The sequence below is a fragment of the Nelumbo lutea genome, chromosome 6 (genome assembly GCF_056320005.1).
Source record: "Nelumbo lutea isolate HS-2025 chromosome 6, American lotus-T2T, whole genome shotgun sequence".
In the NCBI taxonomy this organism is placed as follows: Eukaryota; Viridiplantae; Streptophyta; class Magnoliopsida; order Proteales; family Nelumbonaceae; genus Nelumbo; species Nelumbo lutea.
The window spans coordinates 68,952,191-68,970,535 of record NC_142689.1 but is presented as its reverse complement, the minus strand read 5'-3'; the positions used below and the strand labels follow the sequence as shown (position 1 = coordinate 68,970,535).

Sequence of the window (18,345 nt, the reverse complement as noted above, 5' to 3'; positions counted from 1 at the left end):
TCTAATGATAAGGACTTAATGTCCAAACATATGAAACAATACATACACCAAATATTGAAAGCAAAGAAGTTCTGCAACAGACCAACAGCGAAACCAACAAATACATAATAGAGCCCATATGAGTAGATATTTTGAATTAAGATTGAGGCCTAGACACTTAGTTCAGGTTTCATAGTGGTTAACCCCTTTTAAACATCTGATTCATATGATAAAGTAGAGAGTTTTGAACAGTTACCTAATCTACCAATATAAGCTGTCTCCATCAGTTGTGCCAAAGGATCAATTGCTTGTCCAGCTAGTGCTGGTAAAGTAAGAAAAATGAGCTCACTTTTGACATTTTGAGAATGTGATTGCCCGCTAGCTGCCCCCGACAACTCACTGACAACCAAATAAAAGGAATTTGCAACTAATATGTAAGAATTATAATCTAAGTCACAGGGAAGACTATTTCTTAATGGCATCAAAACTTCACAGAGAACATAGAAAGCATTGGACAATAGAAAGAAGAGCTATCAGGTTAGCATGTTAGCAGGCAGCATGAAGCATAAAGATAAGCCAAAGAGTTTGTCCATATTGCAAACCCATTATTTCTCTATACCTTTTTCAATTAATACCAATTAGGGCTGGCAATGGAAGTTGAAATAAATTTGGTATCTTAAAGTGGTCTCATAGGACCTGATCAAACATGAATGATGGGATCCAGGTTTGGTTTAGTATATAAAATAGGGGGGAGAGGCCTGACATATTTAGGATTTACATTTTGAAGTTTCTCCATGTGCTGATTCTCCAACTGGCCACTGGTGCCTCCTCTAAAATACTTGGGAATTTATGGAAGATAACCATTTTCTCCAAGTGAACGATTTATTGCACTATTGTTCTTCGATTGTGAAGCTTGTTAGAAATTTATGGGAGATAGCCTTTTCTTCCCAGTGAACAAATTATTGCACTATCATTCTTTGTTTGTGAAGCTAGTTGCATTTTAAAGACAAGGGCTTAAATATTCTTTTAGGCAGACTACCTGTAGTTCTTTTAGGAGAAGAAAATAAATTATTCCAAAACCAAGTTTTGATACCTAAAACTCAAGATGATCACCCAAACTTGAAGATTATTTTATGTAAATTGAATGGAAAGGAATTACTGTGGTTCTTTTAGGAGAAGAAAATAAATTATTCCAAAACCAAGTTTTGATACCTAAAACTCAAGATGATCACCCAAACTTGAAGATTATTTTATGTAAATTAAATGGAAAGGAATTACTGGTGGATTGAACTGTTCGGACATTTTCTGAAGATGATAGAAAACCAAACATTTACAACAGGAGTTCCTATGGTTTATGTTGTTTGTTGATAACATAGTGTCAATTGATAAAACTAAGGATGGGCTGAATGCAACGGTAGAATAATGGAGAAATGCTTTAGAATCAAAAAGTTTCAAGACTGTCTTAGTAAATGAAACTAACCACTTTCAGTACCTTCGATCATCCATAATGAAAGAGAATATAAAGAATGTTGCCCAATAGAATTAGAACAGGGTTGTTGAAGTTAGGAAGTGCATCCTCTGTGCTGTGTCACTGGCAATATACCAATGAGCCTAAAAGGAAAATTCTATAAGACAGTTATAAGACCAACATTGCTATATGAAACAGACTACAGAGTGTTGGGCAATAAAAAAAAAACAAAAGAAAAAGAAAAACATATTCAAAAAATGAGCATAGCTGAGATGAGGTGGCGGGATGGAAAATGGATGGGTCACAAGAATAGTTGAGATGACTTAGGAGTAGCTCCAATTGGTGACAAGATGAGGGACTGCACCAGTGAGGAGCAACTTGATGCAAATAGAAGGTTCTAAGGCTATGTTTGGTTTGAAGGAAAAGGTAGGAAAAGAAAGGGAAAGATAGGAAAACCTGCACAAACCTTGTATGGGTTTCCATACCTTTCTCTACCTTTTCCTTCAAACCAAAGACAGCGTAAAAGAACCAGACCAAAGAAAATATGGTCTGAGGTGGTAAAAATTGATTTAAGGACTTATAATTTGACAGAAAACATGGATCTTAATAGAGCACAATATCAAGATAAGTCAACAAGATTCATGTAGATGACCCCAAATAGTTGGGGTTATAGTTGAGTGGAGTATTTATATATTGAAAATTACTTTTTAAGGTGCAGCAAATTGTGTAATGCAACTTTTTAAGACGTGGCCCCTGAGAAATTGCAAGTGGCGCCATGGCTCCAAAATAGCATGTTGGATCATGTTGATAATAATATAGCCTCTTCCACAATGATATGAGAGACAGAAAATAAAGGAAGAAGGTTAGAAAGAAAGTAGCAATGCTAATTAACATGTTAAAACAATGTAATGTGAAGATTAACCGGTTTGGTCTGGCGCAATTCCCTTACCTCCAATTGCTCACAGTACGCCCTTTCTTTGTATTGAATCTCTCCTCCACATTGTAATCATCTGCACCACAATCTGGACTATACTGATTTCTGACCACAGGAAAAATGCGCTTCCTGCAAGGGCTAACGACCGAAGAGAACAAGACGCCATGGTCCGAGGAAAGTCGTAAATGCTTGAAGACATCGGAAGAGCTTATTTCCCTCTTATCAATCTTCGTGAGGCAATTATTAATTTCATTTGAGCTTTCAGGAACAAGTATCCTTGTATTCTTTACTGATCTCTTTCCATATCTTGTAGTTGCCAATCCATTAGAGTACACACCGACCAGATGGGTAACCGTCATTATAAGGAGATGCTATTTATTGCTTCAAGTCCAGGAGTCGTTTTCAGGGCAAACACTGCCAACATTAAAAGAACATGTAAAATCTGATATCTGTTAATATAGTCTAAAGTCCTTCAATAAAACGAAAACCAGAAGCCCCCCCCCCCCCCCCGAAATTCTGCAATTCGCAGTGATACAGAAAGAGAGACAGAACCCAGAATGCAAATTAGCAGAGAACTTGCATACAAAAGCCCCGACAAAAGACTGTTCGAAACAAAAAGGTGGAAGACGATATTACAAAAGTTTAGAGAGTTGAAATCGAGAGATTTCGAAACGAAAACTTGGAAGAAATTGGATACACTTTCAGCTCTATAGAGGAAAGAATGGAAGAAGAATTAAATACCTTTTACCTGGGTTTTAATTGTTTCAAAAACGAACTTCGGAGAAAACCCTCACAAGCTCCATGAAAAATTTAAACGTGAGAACGAACCAGGAAGAAAACGAAGTTAGGGCTATATTACTATTAGAAAGCATTTCCGATCAAATAAAAAAAAAAAAGACAAATGGCATCTGCTCCTGTCAGACAGAAACATGAGATTCCGAACATTCTGACACAGTGAAAGCTTCTACATTCCTTGGGTAATTTGTTGAACCGGGAAGGCCGGTTGGTCCTCTGAATTGAAGTCACATCTGCGCCCCACATATACATTTGAGCGTGCATTTGAAAAACCTTCGTACTTGTCACGGTAGATGATCCCAATGCACGGTTTAGATGTGCTGTGTGGCGCCAATGTGATCTCAGAATTCTGATGCTAACTAACGACTATCAACGCTATAATACAGGCGGCAATTGACAACATCAAACGTGACACCGTGACAGACGAGATCGTATTAGCTGGGGACTTATTGGCTGTTGAAAACGGGTGCAGAAGCCGAGTTCGGATTTCCTGCATTTGGTTACATGTGTAGTGGGGTGCAATCAATTGGGACAAGTCCTTAGATCATATGTGTAACTCATTTAGACGGACCGTTTGCATCTTTTTTTTTTCAAATTAAAAACTAAAAAATAAAAAAAAAGAGTAAAATAAATACTTTGACCGCCGCTAAGCTTGAGAGACGGTAAAGATTAAAGATACAGAACACTGTTACAGACCAAACCCTTCCGTAGGGTGGATGCCATTAACAACGATTGCAGGGGAAAAAATTTTAGTGTTGGAATGTTTATATCAAACTGCTAGCAATAGCTCCTCTATATTAAACTTGCTTTCTCTAAGTCAAGGTTCACTGTCTTTTATTCTGCAAACGAGAACATAAGCAACAAATTGGAAAATCTTGTTGTTTCGATGACTTTAGTGTATATTATATCTAATTGATTGAGGTAAAGATTCGGAAGTCTTGAAGTTGGGATAAGTTTAAGAGCAGAATTAATAAACGTTAATTACTCTATAAAAAGGAAGCCATTATTGAATCCAATTCAAAATGAGTTGCAGGTGTTTTAAAAAAAGCAGAGTAATCAAGTGAAGAAGAAATGATGAGCACCTGAAACAATTACTTGCAAATGACTTCCACCCTTATTTGGTCTGCAATCGTTTGTTAATGCACCAGGTTAGAAGCGGCTTGGTTTGCAACAGTTTTCCTTGTACTCATCAGTCAAGATTTCATATGCTTCCCAAATTTCTTGAGAGTTTTCTAAACCAATGTCTTCACCTATGGAAGTTGGCATTTATGAAGTTATAAATTTGTGCCCATCGATAATAAACTTTTCTAATTTCTTCATCCCATGTTTCAGGAGATATGTAAAGTAGAGCGTATAGTTCTCTATTTGGAGTTCCGATTTTTTTCTTCTTCATTCTATGTTAAACAAAGAAAAGGAGATTAGGGTTTTACAGACGATATTAAAATTTGCGATGGAATATAGTCGTACCGTTAAAGTTTTCACTTTTCCTTTTATTTTTTTTTAAGTATTAAATAGCTAAACTAACAGATTTAAAGGACCGTTTAAGACGTGTCCCAATTTGATTGGGAGTGCACCCCTGCACAAAGGAAACCGAGTGCAGGAAATCCTAACTCGCAGAACCCATGCCAGTCATAAAACTCATAATTCATAAAAAACACACGAGCCCCACCGTTAGAGATTGAACGGTTACGTGCCTTTGTAATTCATAACCACGTGGGACGTTATCATTGGTTACACATGTTGCCCTCCAGCCATCGTGTTTGTCAACTCGAGTTAACGCAAGGTATAACAACAGTTCAGATTTGCGCCCCACAACGTCCCACGACGGAAATGTGCTGTGGGACGTTGTGGAAGGGGCAATTTTGTGGTGGCTTATTTGAACTCCAAATCTTATGTTCCAAAAAGATTTGAATGAGTCTGCCCATATGCAATCGTGGTTTGGATGAGTGAGGGATATTCTGCATGGATGTCTCAATTGTCTATGCCTTATCCCAATTAGATCGGTTTCATGAATCTTGTTTTGTCAATATACTATATTATAGGCTTATAAATATCCATATTTGTCGTTTTTTACTCCAAAAACAGGCTATTCAGTAATTTATAATGTTCAATGAACAATCATGGAAAACCGAATACCACAAAAAATCAACAACTATAGACCTGGTACAGAAAGACGAGATGTTAAGGGCTTATCTAGGCAACATATGCACCATTTGGTTTCCCTAACGTTTGGTAAACCACATTGAACAATGGGGGATGTTATCATGGGCTTTTCTAGCCTTGCAATCAGCAATGTGCTGTTTGATGTGCCATAGTGTTAGTGGTTTCTTGGCGCATTCACCACTTGATAGTCGAAAAAGTCTTTTGCGAATGTTCTCTCCTTTTTCTATTTCATTTGTTTATTGTACGGGTAATTGTGTGACTCATTCAATTGCGAAAATGGCTTATTTTTTGTCTAGGCCAAAGACTTGGTCTACCCCACCTGATTTTCTACTACCTATACTATTGAAAGATGCAATGAGATGATTCAACCTACAGGCTTTTCAAAACAAATACATGGAGTTTATCACCAATAGAGCATCCCCTTCGAAAATAACATGATGGAAGTGGAGAGCTAGTGCTAATTTGATACCTTCCTTTAAAGCGAAAGCTTCAATCTCCATTGGTGAACAGAGAGGAAAGGCGATGGAACGGGCCACAATGAGAGAACCACAATCTTCTCTGGCTCTTAGACCAACCCCCACTTTAGTAGTAGATGTGGCACCATCAAAATTAATCTTAATATGTAGAGAGGGTGGGCGTAGCCAATGCTGAAGAGAAGAGGACATTCCACCAACTGACATATGATTTTGATGTTCATTTTCAAAGCAAAAGCTGCTATCAAGATCTATAAATAATGAATGTAGATTGTTTGCTATGGCTAAAAAATCAAAGCGTTTATTGGTGAAGATCAAATTACCCCAACTTTCCAAAATTTTCAAAGGATTAGTGAGCATTTGGCAATAAGTTAGCCCATCTAGCATTAACCAATTTGAATGGTAGTCTGCTTTCAGATTTAATGGAGAAAGGAACCAAATTCTTTGCATCGCTGGACATTGGAAAAACAAATGATTTATGGACTCAACTTGCGAATCATAATTAACTCCTCTTAGCAATCTTAGTTTTGACAGGGATAAAGAGATCAATGCATTCCCAGATGAACAAGTGCACTCAATGTTTGAGTTTCCAAAATTAATTCCAAGTCCATTTACATGTTTGAGTTTCCAAAAATAATTCCAAGTGAGCAAAAAAAACCGAAAAACAAAATCGAAAAAATCGGTTAATCGAACCGGTCATTTCGGTATTTTAAAAAAAACAAAGGTACCAATTTAGTTTTGGTTAATCAATATAAAAAACCGGCAGTTAACCGAACCAACCGGTATATATATTTCTATATATTTTTTATATTTTTTATATATTATAAATTAATAAACATGCATTGTATATAAATATATATTTATAATATATTATTTATTATTTAAAATATAATATTTTATATATATTTATAATTTTTTATTATATATTTATATATATATTTTATAATATATATTGTAAAAACTAAAAAACCGACGAATCAAACCAACGATTAACTGATTGGCTTCGGTTTGGTTCTAATTATCAGTTTTCCAAAAATTGATAATATGGATTTGATTCCAAAAAAAACCCCATAATTCGATTAACTGAATCGTGAACACTCCTACAGTTACCAAAAGCAATATTAGCTTAAGATGAGCTAGGAGAATGCTAATGAAGAATCTATAGAGCTAAAGATGCTATAAAAAACCCATTAGAGAAAGGCATCCAAATCAAAACATCTTCCATGGTGGTGTAATCAAAGAACTATTCCATTTCCCAATATTTGCATCAATACCATTGGCAACCTTACCATTGTATGGAACTCCCAAATCTCTGACATTATTTGGAGCCCACCCATCAATCCATGAATCACATAGAGTTTTAACCTGCCAGCCATTACCAATGATTCATTTAAGTTGGGGCTAAATAAGAGATTTTTCATGTAAAATAGATGTCCAAACCCCAAAAAAAAAAAGTTGACAGATCTATTCATCTACCAAAATGACCAAAATGAGATATCATGTTTAAGATATTTTGCTAATAAGACTTGCACCAAAAAGCTATCTTTCTCCATTTAGAAGCCTCCAAATGAGTTTTATGATCAAAGCTCTACTGATGTCATAAACATAATGAAAACCCAGGCAGCCAATATCCTTATGTCACAAGATGGAATCCCAACTCTTCAAGTATAAATATTTGTCTTTTTCTAATGAGCCCCACCAAAAGTCATGGCAAAGAGAGTTAATTTTGAAAGAGTACTCCTACCTGCTTGTGACAAAAAATTTCACCTTCCAATTCTGCAATTTATTTGAATTTTTTTCTCATGATGAGTGTCTAATTCAGTTTGAAATAACATTTGTCATCAGGAAACACATCCAAGTATTTGTCGAGGTTGTGAACAAGATAGAACTCCCATGATAGAAGTAATAGTCCTGTTTTTCCTGTTAACATTGGAACTAAAGAGAATTGAGGATTTTTTTAATGTTTACAAGTTGGCCTGACCAGTTGCTGAACAAGTCTAAGTGGAGTTCACATCTGTGCCCCACAAAGGGGTGCACATCCCACCGTGTATTAGGAACATCTCCCGATGATTGTATTAGAAATGATGATATCATCATCGGAAGATGTTCTCATTACACAGCAGGATGTGTTGTGAGACATTGTGAGGCGCTCTTTAATGGGGTCCTTAATCTCATTTTCATTGGTAGAAGCTTATCCAAAAATCAAGATATAATCTGCAAAAAGAATTAAAAAAAATATGATTGAGAGCACATGTTCCCTAGCAAACCTTAAGCCTTTGAGAGAGTCAACTGACATTTTCTTAAGTAAGAAGTGAAAAAGAACATTTAGGCTAAGATTAAAAAGGTAGGGGGAGAGGGGACAACCTTGTCTCACTCTCCCTTTGTGGGTATATAGGGGAACACGAGATTCAATTCAGTAACATCCTCATAGAGGAACGTGCTATGCACCTGTGAATTAGATCGCAAAAATCTCTCCAAGTTTCAAACATTTGATAATTAAGTTCCACTCCATATACCATCATAGGCCTTGGAGAAATCTTCTTTTTTTTCTTTTTATGGAAATCAATACCGCCTTTGCCACAATTTTAGTGTGAGTTATGTGTGTTCCCGAAGTGAAAGCATTTTGCATGAGAGTGTGAAGTCGAGAAATAATTGGCTTTAGTCTCTAGACCTGTCGCAAATTGGACGCAAGTGTATTATGTTGGTATTTTTATTGGGTTTTGTGTGATTTAAATTAAATTCTCTTTGATTTTTGCTTTATTTTGTTTTGCCTGTTAATTAGCGGAGTGTTTTAGTCCGATTCACATGGACTCAGCAGAGAGCTCCTCTTGGGTTTATTTATTACTTTATACATTAGGATTTATTTATTATTTTGTAGGGACTGGATAAAGTGGACTTAGACCATCACACGTGCTCATGCACGTCGGGTCAGGCTAACACACGTGTGCCCACACGCCGTATTGTGTCATGTTGTACCACACACGTGGGTCTAAGACTTTTTGTTTTTATCTTTATTTGTTTATTTTTTTCTATTTTTAAGGCATTTTAAGGTTTTAATTAAAAGTCCACTTTCAAATGTTCTCTTTTATAACCGCTACAGTTTACACTCTCTTAATCATAGAAGAACTCCTAACATTGGTGGGAGATATTTTTTGTTTTGGCAATAAGAAGCTCTCTTAATAGGCAAGGTAACTAAAACTTGGAATAGTTAGTCTTGCTCTTGCTCTTATTGTTCTTTAAGTTTTGTTATTTTCCTACATTGTTTTTTTTTTTATTGTTTTTCATGTTGGGTATATGTACATACTAGTTTGCTGCTTTAATACAATGTCAAAACTAAAAGTTGTATCTTAAAGGCCAACTGTCAAAAATCTTATGAACTAAGTAAGGAGAGTGAACACTTGTTATGATTCAATTGTTACCATAAATTTTCACCTACTTATTATCAAATTTGCTTTATATAATTTCACGTGTCCGATTTTGATAAATATACAGTTTTGATCGAATCCGTTTTCACTCTTTTTTCTGAGTAAAAGACTTAAAACATACCCTCGGTTTTGATCAAATGGACTTATACATACCTTGTGGGTTAAACCTACTAGACTTAAATATACCCTTTATTTAAAAATCGTTAATAACGGTTAAATATGAGGTTATGTGGCCTATTTATTTATTTAAAACCCCATTTTACCCTTCTCTACCTTGTTAATAACCAGCAATTTCTACAAATTGTTCTAGTTAGAAAACAAAGAGTCGCCACCTATTTAACGAATTGTATCAATGGATCAAGTCCATAAAAATCCTCTCCAACCCACACACCAACACACCAACTCCTCCGTATGCTAGGTTGCATAGCTTAGCCCAACATCCATTTCTCCAAGTGCGGCATAAACAAAAGACCCCCTCCCCTTGGGCACACCCAACCCACATGCTAGGCCACCCCTTTTGCCCTGCTTACCCACCAGTCCACCCCCTCTGTTCGAAAAAAATGCCCCAATGAGGCCAGCAACCAAAGCCAGAAAAGCTGATTATCTCTGTATATGTTTTGAATGGGTTGCAACGAAATGATGCACCATGCTAGCCCACCTCCAGCACTAGTGCTTACCCGCCAACCCACCTCACTGTTTGAAAAAAATGCTTCAATGAAGCCAGCAATCAAAGCCAAGAACACTCCCCCTATTGAAACTTGAAAGGAACATTCACAATTAAAATTTGATTTTTAGAATTGCAAAATTCATCAGAATTAATTCTCACGCCAAACATGGCCTTAAGATCAAACCCACCTTGTATTGGCCCAAGCCCCAAGCCCCACATTTCTACTACCGACTACCATTGGTCGAAGACACCCATCATCCTTATTCATTTGCTTGCTTCCTGGAGTTTATTTGTTATTGAGTGTATATATATAGACGTGTAAACACTTTATTTAGTAGAGATTTAGTTGGGTAATTGATCAACTTGCAAGTTTACTTATCAGCTGATTAAGGCTGCAATTTGGGCTGGGTTGGCCCGAACCCAACGTTAACCTTGATTCTCGGGTTAGGTTAGAGTTGAAATTTATGAATTTGACTTTACTTAAGGTTGGGTTATGGTTGATCCCTCTATATATATATATATCATACATTGATTTATTTAGATGCATGATAGTTGTATAGCCCTCACCACATACTATCATTTATTTCTTTTAAGATAATCATTTTACTTAATCCTAATTGGAAATACTAAAACCTTAATAACACATTTTATGCTTTTTGAATATTTTATTCTTTATTTCCTCTCTTTTGCTTGCCACCCATAACTTGTTGCCTATAAAAGATCTATTATAAGTCATAACTCATAATAAATTATTGTCATTTCAAATGCTTTTATTTTCTGAATTTTGTATTTAAAGAACCAATAAAAATATTAATAAATAAATACTAATAAAAATAGGATTAATATATGTAGTGAAAGTTGAGTTAAGATCTTAGATTAAGAAGTTATATAAGATTTTAGGGATGGGAAAAAAGTTGGGTTGGGCCCAACTCGAAGTTGACTTCAGATTTGGTTGGATTGGATTAGGGTGGAGGTATTTAGTTAAAGTTGGATTGGTCGGATTGAAAATCGGGTAAGTTTAAAATTAGGTTTGAAGATTTAAAAATTAGGGTTGAACTAGGGTTGGCCTCAACCCGACTTAACCTGACCCAACTTGCAGCACTAACTCTGACAATTCTTTGATTGATTACAAGCCTACAACTTGTGGTTGTGGATATTACTGAATCAACTCAAGAAAATTAAAGAGATAATCAGGTCTGTCATCGGCAAAGTCGTCAAGCATGGAGACGCAAGCTTTTTAACTTGCTAGCTAGGCTGTTCTTGTAACGTCAAACGGGTATAGAGTCTATGGACAAAAGAGATAGTGTGGTGCTGGGTTATCCCCACAAGGACCCAAGCTCCAAACAGTGTCTCGGGATTGGTATGCATGCCGGAAAGCAGCAGTCCACTTCTCTGCACCGGCGGCTCTTACGAGTTAGTTACCAGGGACAACACAAGATAGTGGAGTAAGAATAGAAGACTTCCTTTTACTTTTAGAAAAGCGTAAATTTGTTCTTTTGTTTAATCCGTAAGCATGTATAATTCTTTTTGCAAAATTCAGGGTATGTTTTAGTCGATTAATCAAAACCCAGTGGTGTGCTTAGGTCTTTTGCCGGTTCTTTTTTTAAGCCTATTTCGCATTATAGCCTATTGAGCAAAGAGTCTCGGATAAAAATTAAAATCAAGTTGCTATTAAAAAAAAACAAAATAAAGAAGACCATAAAGTTCTTCGGCTAAAATGTTGGTTGTTTTTCTTTGTTTTGCCATTGTTTATGGTTTTATTATTATAGGTTCGACAAATTATTATATGTTTTTATTTTTCAACTAGTGGGAACCCGTGCGATACATTATATGTTTTTGTTATATGGTTCTATTATTATACGTTCGATAAATTATTATATGTTTTTATTTTTCAACTAGCGAGGACCCGTGCGGTGCACAAAAAAATCTGAAAGATTTAATAATTTTATTTACTATTAATTAATAATCAAATTTTATTGTTAATCAACAAAAAGTATTCAAAGTTATTGTTAATATCTAAAATTTTAATAATTGTTATTTAAGAGTATTACTAAAGCTATTAATTGATATTTTTATATTTAAATTTCTTATTTTTAATTAATTATTGGTATTTTTTCATTATTATTCAGTAACTTTTTGTAATAAAATATTGTTAATAAAATGTTATAATAACATGCCTTAAAATAAGAGGCCTTGGAAAACCCAAATCTCTCTCTCTCTCTCTCTCTCTCTCTCTCTCTCATAATGTACAGCTTTATTGATCCAATCAAAATAGACAATGATTACTTTTTTATATTTTTTAAAACAAAAAAAAATTAAAAAAATACAAAAAATAGATAAAATAGATAAATACATTTTCTCAAAGGAGAGACATGTTAACATACATGGCACGTCCAACAATGAAAATGTATCCATCTACAATGAGCCATTGTGTTATAGGGCTAATCGACGAGGCTCCGTGTGGCATTCAAGTGGGTCGAATAAACCTATGAATGCAAGCAATAACACATAAAAGGCAATAAAAAGGCACACAAATTAGTCAAAATAACACTCTATATTGCATTAAAATGGTAAGCACAAGCATACAAGTTTGTGTCGAGGGACCTCGTACTTAACCTTTATACGGTCTTGGCACCAATCAACTACCTACCTCCTATCAAAAAGTAAATTAAACTTTTGCGGGAGTAACAGGAAGAAACATCAAAATGATGAAAATTCATACTAAATAATTACAATAGTGCCATTGGAAACCCCCATACAAAATATATACATAGCTCACCCATGATACACACGATGACACTCTGGAGGCACACTGAGGGCACGATGGAGGTGCTTAATGACGTGGTGAAGGAATCAGTTCTAGAGGTGTAAAACGGGTCGTGCCAGGTTGGCATGACACCACCCGCTTGTAGCCTGCGCAAAGTGCGGGTTGTGTTGCCCTCCCTAGGGATAATTTGGGGGGTTGGCCCGACATGGCCCACGGCCCAAGCCTATGTAGGCCCATGTCTTGCCATGAGCCTGGGCTAGGTGGGTTGCAGGCCATGCTAGGTTGGGCCACAGGTCGGGCCTTAGGTGTGGGCTGTGGGCCAAACCGGGCCAGATTGTTTTTTTTTTGACACTTTTTTATTTCTTTGCTAAGTAAAACTAAAATATTTAACCTTCCTTTGGAACTATTTGAAAAACAAGAAATCTAACAAAGAAATAAAAAAATACTTAAGCAAATAAGAAGTCAAAGAGACAAATACTCAAAATGAATAACAAATTAGAAGAAAAATAGGAATTTATTTCATTTAAATTTAAATGATACAAAGCATACAATGGTTGGAAGAATGAAATATGAAAATCGGAAAATGGAATAAATTAATAAAATATAAAAAATATAATAAAGTTACAACTTGAAAATAAAAAATTATGTTATTAAAAAATCAAATAAATTAAATAAAATTAAAACAATATTTACAATAATTTGAAAAAATACTATACAGCTATTGAATATACAAAAATATTAGCTTTATCATTTTTTCCTATTATTTTTAACCTTAATCAGCCCCAACAATATTGCCCCCCACGTCCCATAGTATATCTCCGCCGTGTATCAGGGACATATCCCGACGATATATCAGAAATGGATATGTTCCACTACACGACGGGATGTGCTGTGGAACGTGGCCATTGTGGAACCAAAAAGGTTGTCATCTCTCGTCTCTACGATATCTACGATATAATGCCGATACTTGACTTGACTTGGGATCTCATGGTCATGGTCAGTCAGCTTAGATGGTCAAATACTCACCATTATATGGGTCATATTTTATTTTTCTCACCTCCATCTGTTTTCTTCTTTTCCTTGGTGCAAACGAACGTACCACTCAACTTTTAGTATTGAGAAACTGATAGCCAATCGACCGGCATCATTCCATTGATCATCTTATTGATTCAAACTCACGTGGTTTCTGATGCATTAAAGTTTGTGAGGTATCATACCTTACAAATTGCCTACTGGCCCACAACACGTGCTTACCTTACAGGTTGCAGTGCCATGGGATAATTAATGCTTGCTGACAATCACACAACACACAGCATTTTAATAATACCTCATCGTTCATTCCGGGTGCTTCGTTTATTCATAATCTTTTTAGATAACATAGTTTGTTATCTAAAAAATAGTTTGTTCATAATCATTCCATCAATTTAATAAGAAAGTACCCACATGGCCACATCTTAAATTCTAGGCTGGGTGGGTTTATGATTTTTTTTTTGGAAGAATGATTTATGGGTAGCATGTGATTTATAAGGGAGAGAGGGCTAAAAATAGGAGGGCTGGAACTCATAATTTTGCATCGGATGTATCTGTAATTCTCCGGTTTTTTTTTTTTTTTTTGAGTTTATGATATTGTTTTGTGCAAAGGAAAGTAAAATAATTTCAAATGATGTATCAATAATTTAAGTTCTGAAAAATAAAATTTGTCAAGCACTTTTAGGCAATGATTTTAAAACCTAATTGGAAAAATTGGGAACGAATCACTTGATCGGTTCTGTTTTACCCTAGAAGCATCATTTTGACTAAAAACCGTTGATTTTGTTAACAAATTGCTGATTCGGGTGTTTGAACCAATCGAATCATTCAATGATTTTTTTGTCATTTTTTATTATTTTTATTATTTTAATTTTCATTAGAATGGGCCATCTATTCGATTTGAACAATCAGACCATTCAACCTGAGAATTAGACTCCTGAATGGTTCGTTGTTGGATTCAATTTTAAAAACCTTACTTTTAGCATCTATTTGGTTTACAGAAATAGGGTTTAAATTTAGAATAGAATATTATTTCAATTCCAACTACTTAGTTAAAAAGAATTAGAATCTCATTCTCTTATTTAAGGGAATGACCATTCCCTCGCCCTCCCTTAGGAAAATCCGAACCAAATAGAACTATGAAAATAGACATTCCTATTCCGATTTCAATTTTGGTTCCGTGAAGTGTGAACCAAATAGAGGATAGATTCTGATTTTGAGTGTGAACCAAACGGATCCTAATTTTTTAAGAAGTAAGAATCACGCACGTCTCGTTAGACATAAATAATTAACAAACTAGTTGTATGGGGCCCACGCGGCTAGACCTTGGCCTTCCAGTCCCCAAGTCATCAGAGTCAACATATCGTTCATATGGGCAATACTCAGTAGGAAACTCCCCCCGTTCTTCAAGTTTGGTTTCTACGGTCCACACATCTACCGTCTTCTAAAATGCGCCGCTAATGCATCCTTGCCTAACCGACCTCTCCTCCCCCTTTACATATTTCACCCAACCCCCCCGCATCTTGAGAGTTGAGACCAAAGCTCAACACCTACCTCTGCAGCAGAGGCAGAGAGGCAGACAGAGACAATTAGGTCTGCATCCGTCTAATTAACAAGATGAAGATGAGGAAATCCGACAAGCTGCCTTTGCTCATCGCCTACCTCTCCGTATTCGCCATTACAGCGAGGGCTCAGAGCTTCAAGTGCAGCGGCTCTACTACAAAGTGCCAAGCTCTGGCCGGCTACATTTCGCCAAACAAGACAACCCTTGCCGACATCCAAACCATGTTCGGAGTTGTGAGATTAGAGCCTCTGCTGGGAGCAAACTCGCTCCCACTCAACACCACATCGGAATATTCTGTTGCTGCAGGTGAGACGATCAAAATTCCCTTCCCTTGTACCTGCGACAATGGTACCGGAGTCTCAGACAGGGTCCCTGTCTACAAGATAAAAAAAAACGACGGCCTATATCACATCGCTGCGGAGGTCTTTTCGGGATTAGTGCAGTACCCACAGATTGCGGCCGTCAATAATATCTCCAATGTGGACTTAATCAAAGAAGGGGATGAGCTGCGGATTCCGCTTCCCTGCAGCTGCGATAACGTGGACGGGCTGCAAGTCGTCCATTATGCACACGTCGTCGCCAAGGGGAGTTCGGTGGAGCAGATCGCCCAGAAGTTTGGGACCAGCAATACCACGTTGCTGAGTCTCAACGGAATCACCAATCCCAATGATCTCAAAGCCGGCCAAGTTCTCGACGTTCCTCTCAGAGGTTTGATCGTTTTCAGTTTTCACCCTCTTAATCTTTAATCCTCATCCTCCTCGCTCAGAGTTCAGAGTTCAGAGCTCAGAGCTCAGAGCTCAGGTATAGGTTAAGGTTATTAACTTACTATATAAACAAATATGCAAACACGTCCGGTCTGCACGATTAGCAAATTCCCTCGGCGCATCGCTTTAATCTGTATAAATAATTGATATTTTGTTCTTGTGTTTTTTCAGCTTGCTCATCCAAGGTAAGAAATGATTCCTTGGACTACCCTTTATCGGTGGCCAACGGCACTTACACCTTGACGGCCAACAATTGCGTCCAATGCAAGTGTGATTCTTCCAACAATTTTACGTAAGTAATCAATCACCTTATTAGAGCCTCCTTATACCCTTAAAAGCCAATTGGACAAGCTGTTAGTCGAGACTCTGGACTTGTGATTGATTGATTGTTTATTATATATAACCAAGAGAGAATGATACATTACCAAATTTGGAGTTAGTATTTTGATATTTTTATTCAAATATTCTGATAAATTTTGTTAATACTCATTTAGGTTATTATTTTATTTGATAAATACATTTGTTGTTTAATTTAGGAGATTAAATCCTGTTAAGGCCCGTTTCGTTCATGGGAATAGGGGTCTGGAATTGGAATTAGAATGGACTATTTCTATTCCAACGGTTTGGTTGGACTGAATTAAAATCTCATTTCCATTACTGCTAGAATGGTCATTCTCTCATCCATTCTCTGCCCCTCCTTTGGGAATGAAATTCCATTTATGCTGATTCTAATTCTTATTCCCATTCCTGTCTGAACCAAATAGATTATAAGAATGAACCATTCTGATTCCAATTTTGGAGGATTTCAATTCCGATTCCAACTGCAAATCAAATAAACCTTAAGTTATTTATTTGCTTTTTAGTGGAACTAATTATCATTGGCCTTTTTGAAAGTAATGATGACTACCTATCTTTTTTTTTTTTTTGAGTGGATATACACATTTCCTAGAAATAAAGATTTTGTTTGAAAGTAGAAATAATGAGATATTATTTTTTGATAAAATAATGTATGACTTGTAAAATCTCTAATATGACATATTAAGGCTGATGGTGTGAATGTGATGGCATCAGATTACAATGTGAGTCATCCTCATCGAAAGAAATTAAAGTCTATGGCTGGTCCCAGTGCCCTGCTATGCAATGTTCAGGTCTAAACAATTTAACTCTCGGAAACGCCACAGTTAATTCCAGTTGTGGACGAACCGTCTGTGCTTACGCTGGATACACCAACGCCACCATTTTCACAGTCCTCGACTTGGAAAATACCTGTTCATGTAAGTATCCTCCTTTAGTTTCCTTTTTATGTTGTATACATTTGTGCAGATGTATAGAAACGAAGAATGTGATTGAACCTACGGTTTGGTTTGTGTAATTGTGTTGTTGATAAACAGCCTCATCGCCGTCTGGTAATTTTGCTTCAAAGATCAGTTCGGAAGGGTCGACTTGGAGGCTTATTCTCATCTCTCTTCACATGAGCTTGCTTTGTTTTGGCTTTGTTTGGTAGTTGGGTGGACGCCCGGTTTGCCTCTTTTTTCTCCCTGTACACAATAAAGAACCGGATGCTTGATTGTAATATTATTGGTTATCTTCTTCTTTTCGTTCCAATTACGTGTTGATTAGTTAAGTCAAATTTGTATTTTTCATTGAAGAATTTAAGAAGGGGTGATGCAAGCAAGAAAAAACGGGGCGCCCCTGTTCTGACTTATGAGTTTTGTTAATCACTAGAGACTAAAGTGCCTTGTTTATTACATATGTCCATGGTTTTTAAAACCGAACCGATCAGGGTCCGGTTATCGGTTACTGATTCAAATGGTCTGATCATTCGACCCGAACGGTCGGCCTGTTCTGACAAAAAATAAAAAATTTTAAAAAAATTAAAAATTTTGAATAACGGTCAACCATTTGAACAATTAACCAATCGGTTCAACGATTTTGAGAAAAAATGGAACCGGTCAGATCTGATTTTTTTGATCCAACCGTCTGGTCTGGTCCGGTTTTGAAAGCCATGCATATGTCTAATGGTGACTAGGTGTCAAACAAATAAACAACATAAAAAAATTAACACTCAATAAACAACATCAAAAAAATATTTATCAGTCACTTCTGGCTTTCAAGATAAATCCTATATAAAATGTTCCTTCAATAAATGGCCAAAACAGCCTCTTAAATGGAATGAAAGCACCTTTCAAGTCTCAACAACAACGTATACGTATCACCAATGGAATTGGTCTCTGGCCTCTTTGCGACCCGGTTTCTTCGGTGACTGAAATGAATGTTAGGAAAAGGCTTACATCTGTCGCATGTTTTTTTTTGGTAA

At 36.3% G+C, this 18,345-nt stretch overlaps 2 protein-coding genes across 6 annotated transcripts in view; one reads left to right on the top strand and one right to left on the bottom strand.

Annotated features, from left to right (window-relative positions):
* The window catches only part of LOC148849489 (MATE efflux family protein), a 53,077-nt gene extending 49,743 nt beyond the window's left edge, over positions 1-3,334 (bottom strand). For 3 of the 5 annotated variants that reach the window (XR_016100711.1, XM_088949542.1, XM_088949539.1), the window contains exons 1-3: positions 3,123-3,334; positions 2,397-2,795; positions 236-378 (exon numbers count right to left, since the gene is read on the bottom strand). Coding sequence is in view for 4 of the 5 variants with exons in the window: in XM_088949542.1 (XP_088805668.1) it covers positions 236-378; positions 2,397-2,740 (487 nt within the window). In the remaining variant the exon portion in view is untranslated. The remainder of the gene's footprint in view (positions 1-235; positions 379-2,396; positions 2,796-3,122) is intronic. The other 2 variants (XM_088949541.1, XM_088949543.1) reach the window with 2 other exon arrangements.
* An 11,731-nt stretch (positions 3,335-15,065) lies between these two features.
* Positions 15,066-17,733, top strand: LOC148849488 (lysM domain-containing GPI-anchored protein 2-like). Its single transcript, XM_088951554.1, has 4 exons — positions 15,066-15,972; positions 16,200-16,320; positions 17,100-17,302; positions 17,420-17,733. Exons 1-4 carry the CDS (start codon positions 15,318-15,320, stop codon positions 17,530-17,532), a joined length of 1,092 nt encoding a protein of 363 aa, XP_088807680.1. The 5' UTR covers positions 15,066-15,317; the 3' UTR covers positions 17,533-17,733.
* The last annotated feature ends 612 nt before the right edge of the window (positions 17,734-18,345 follow it).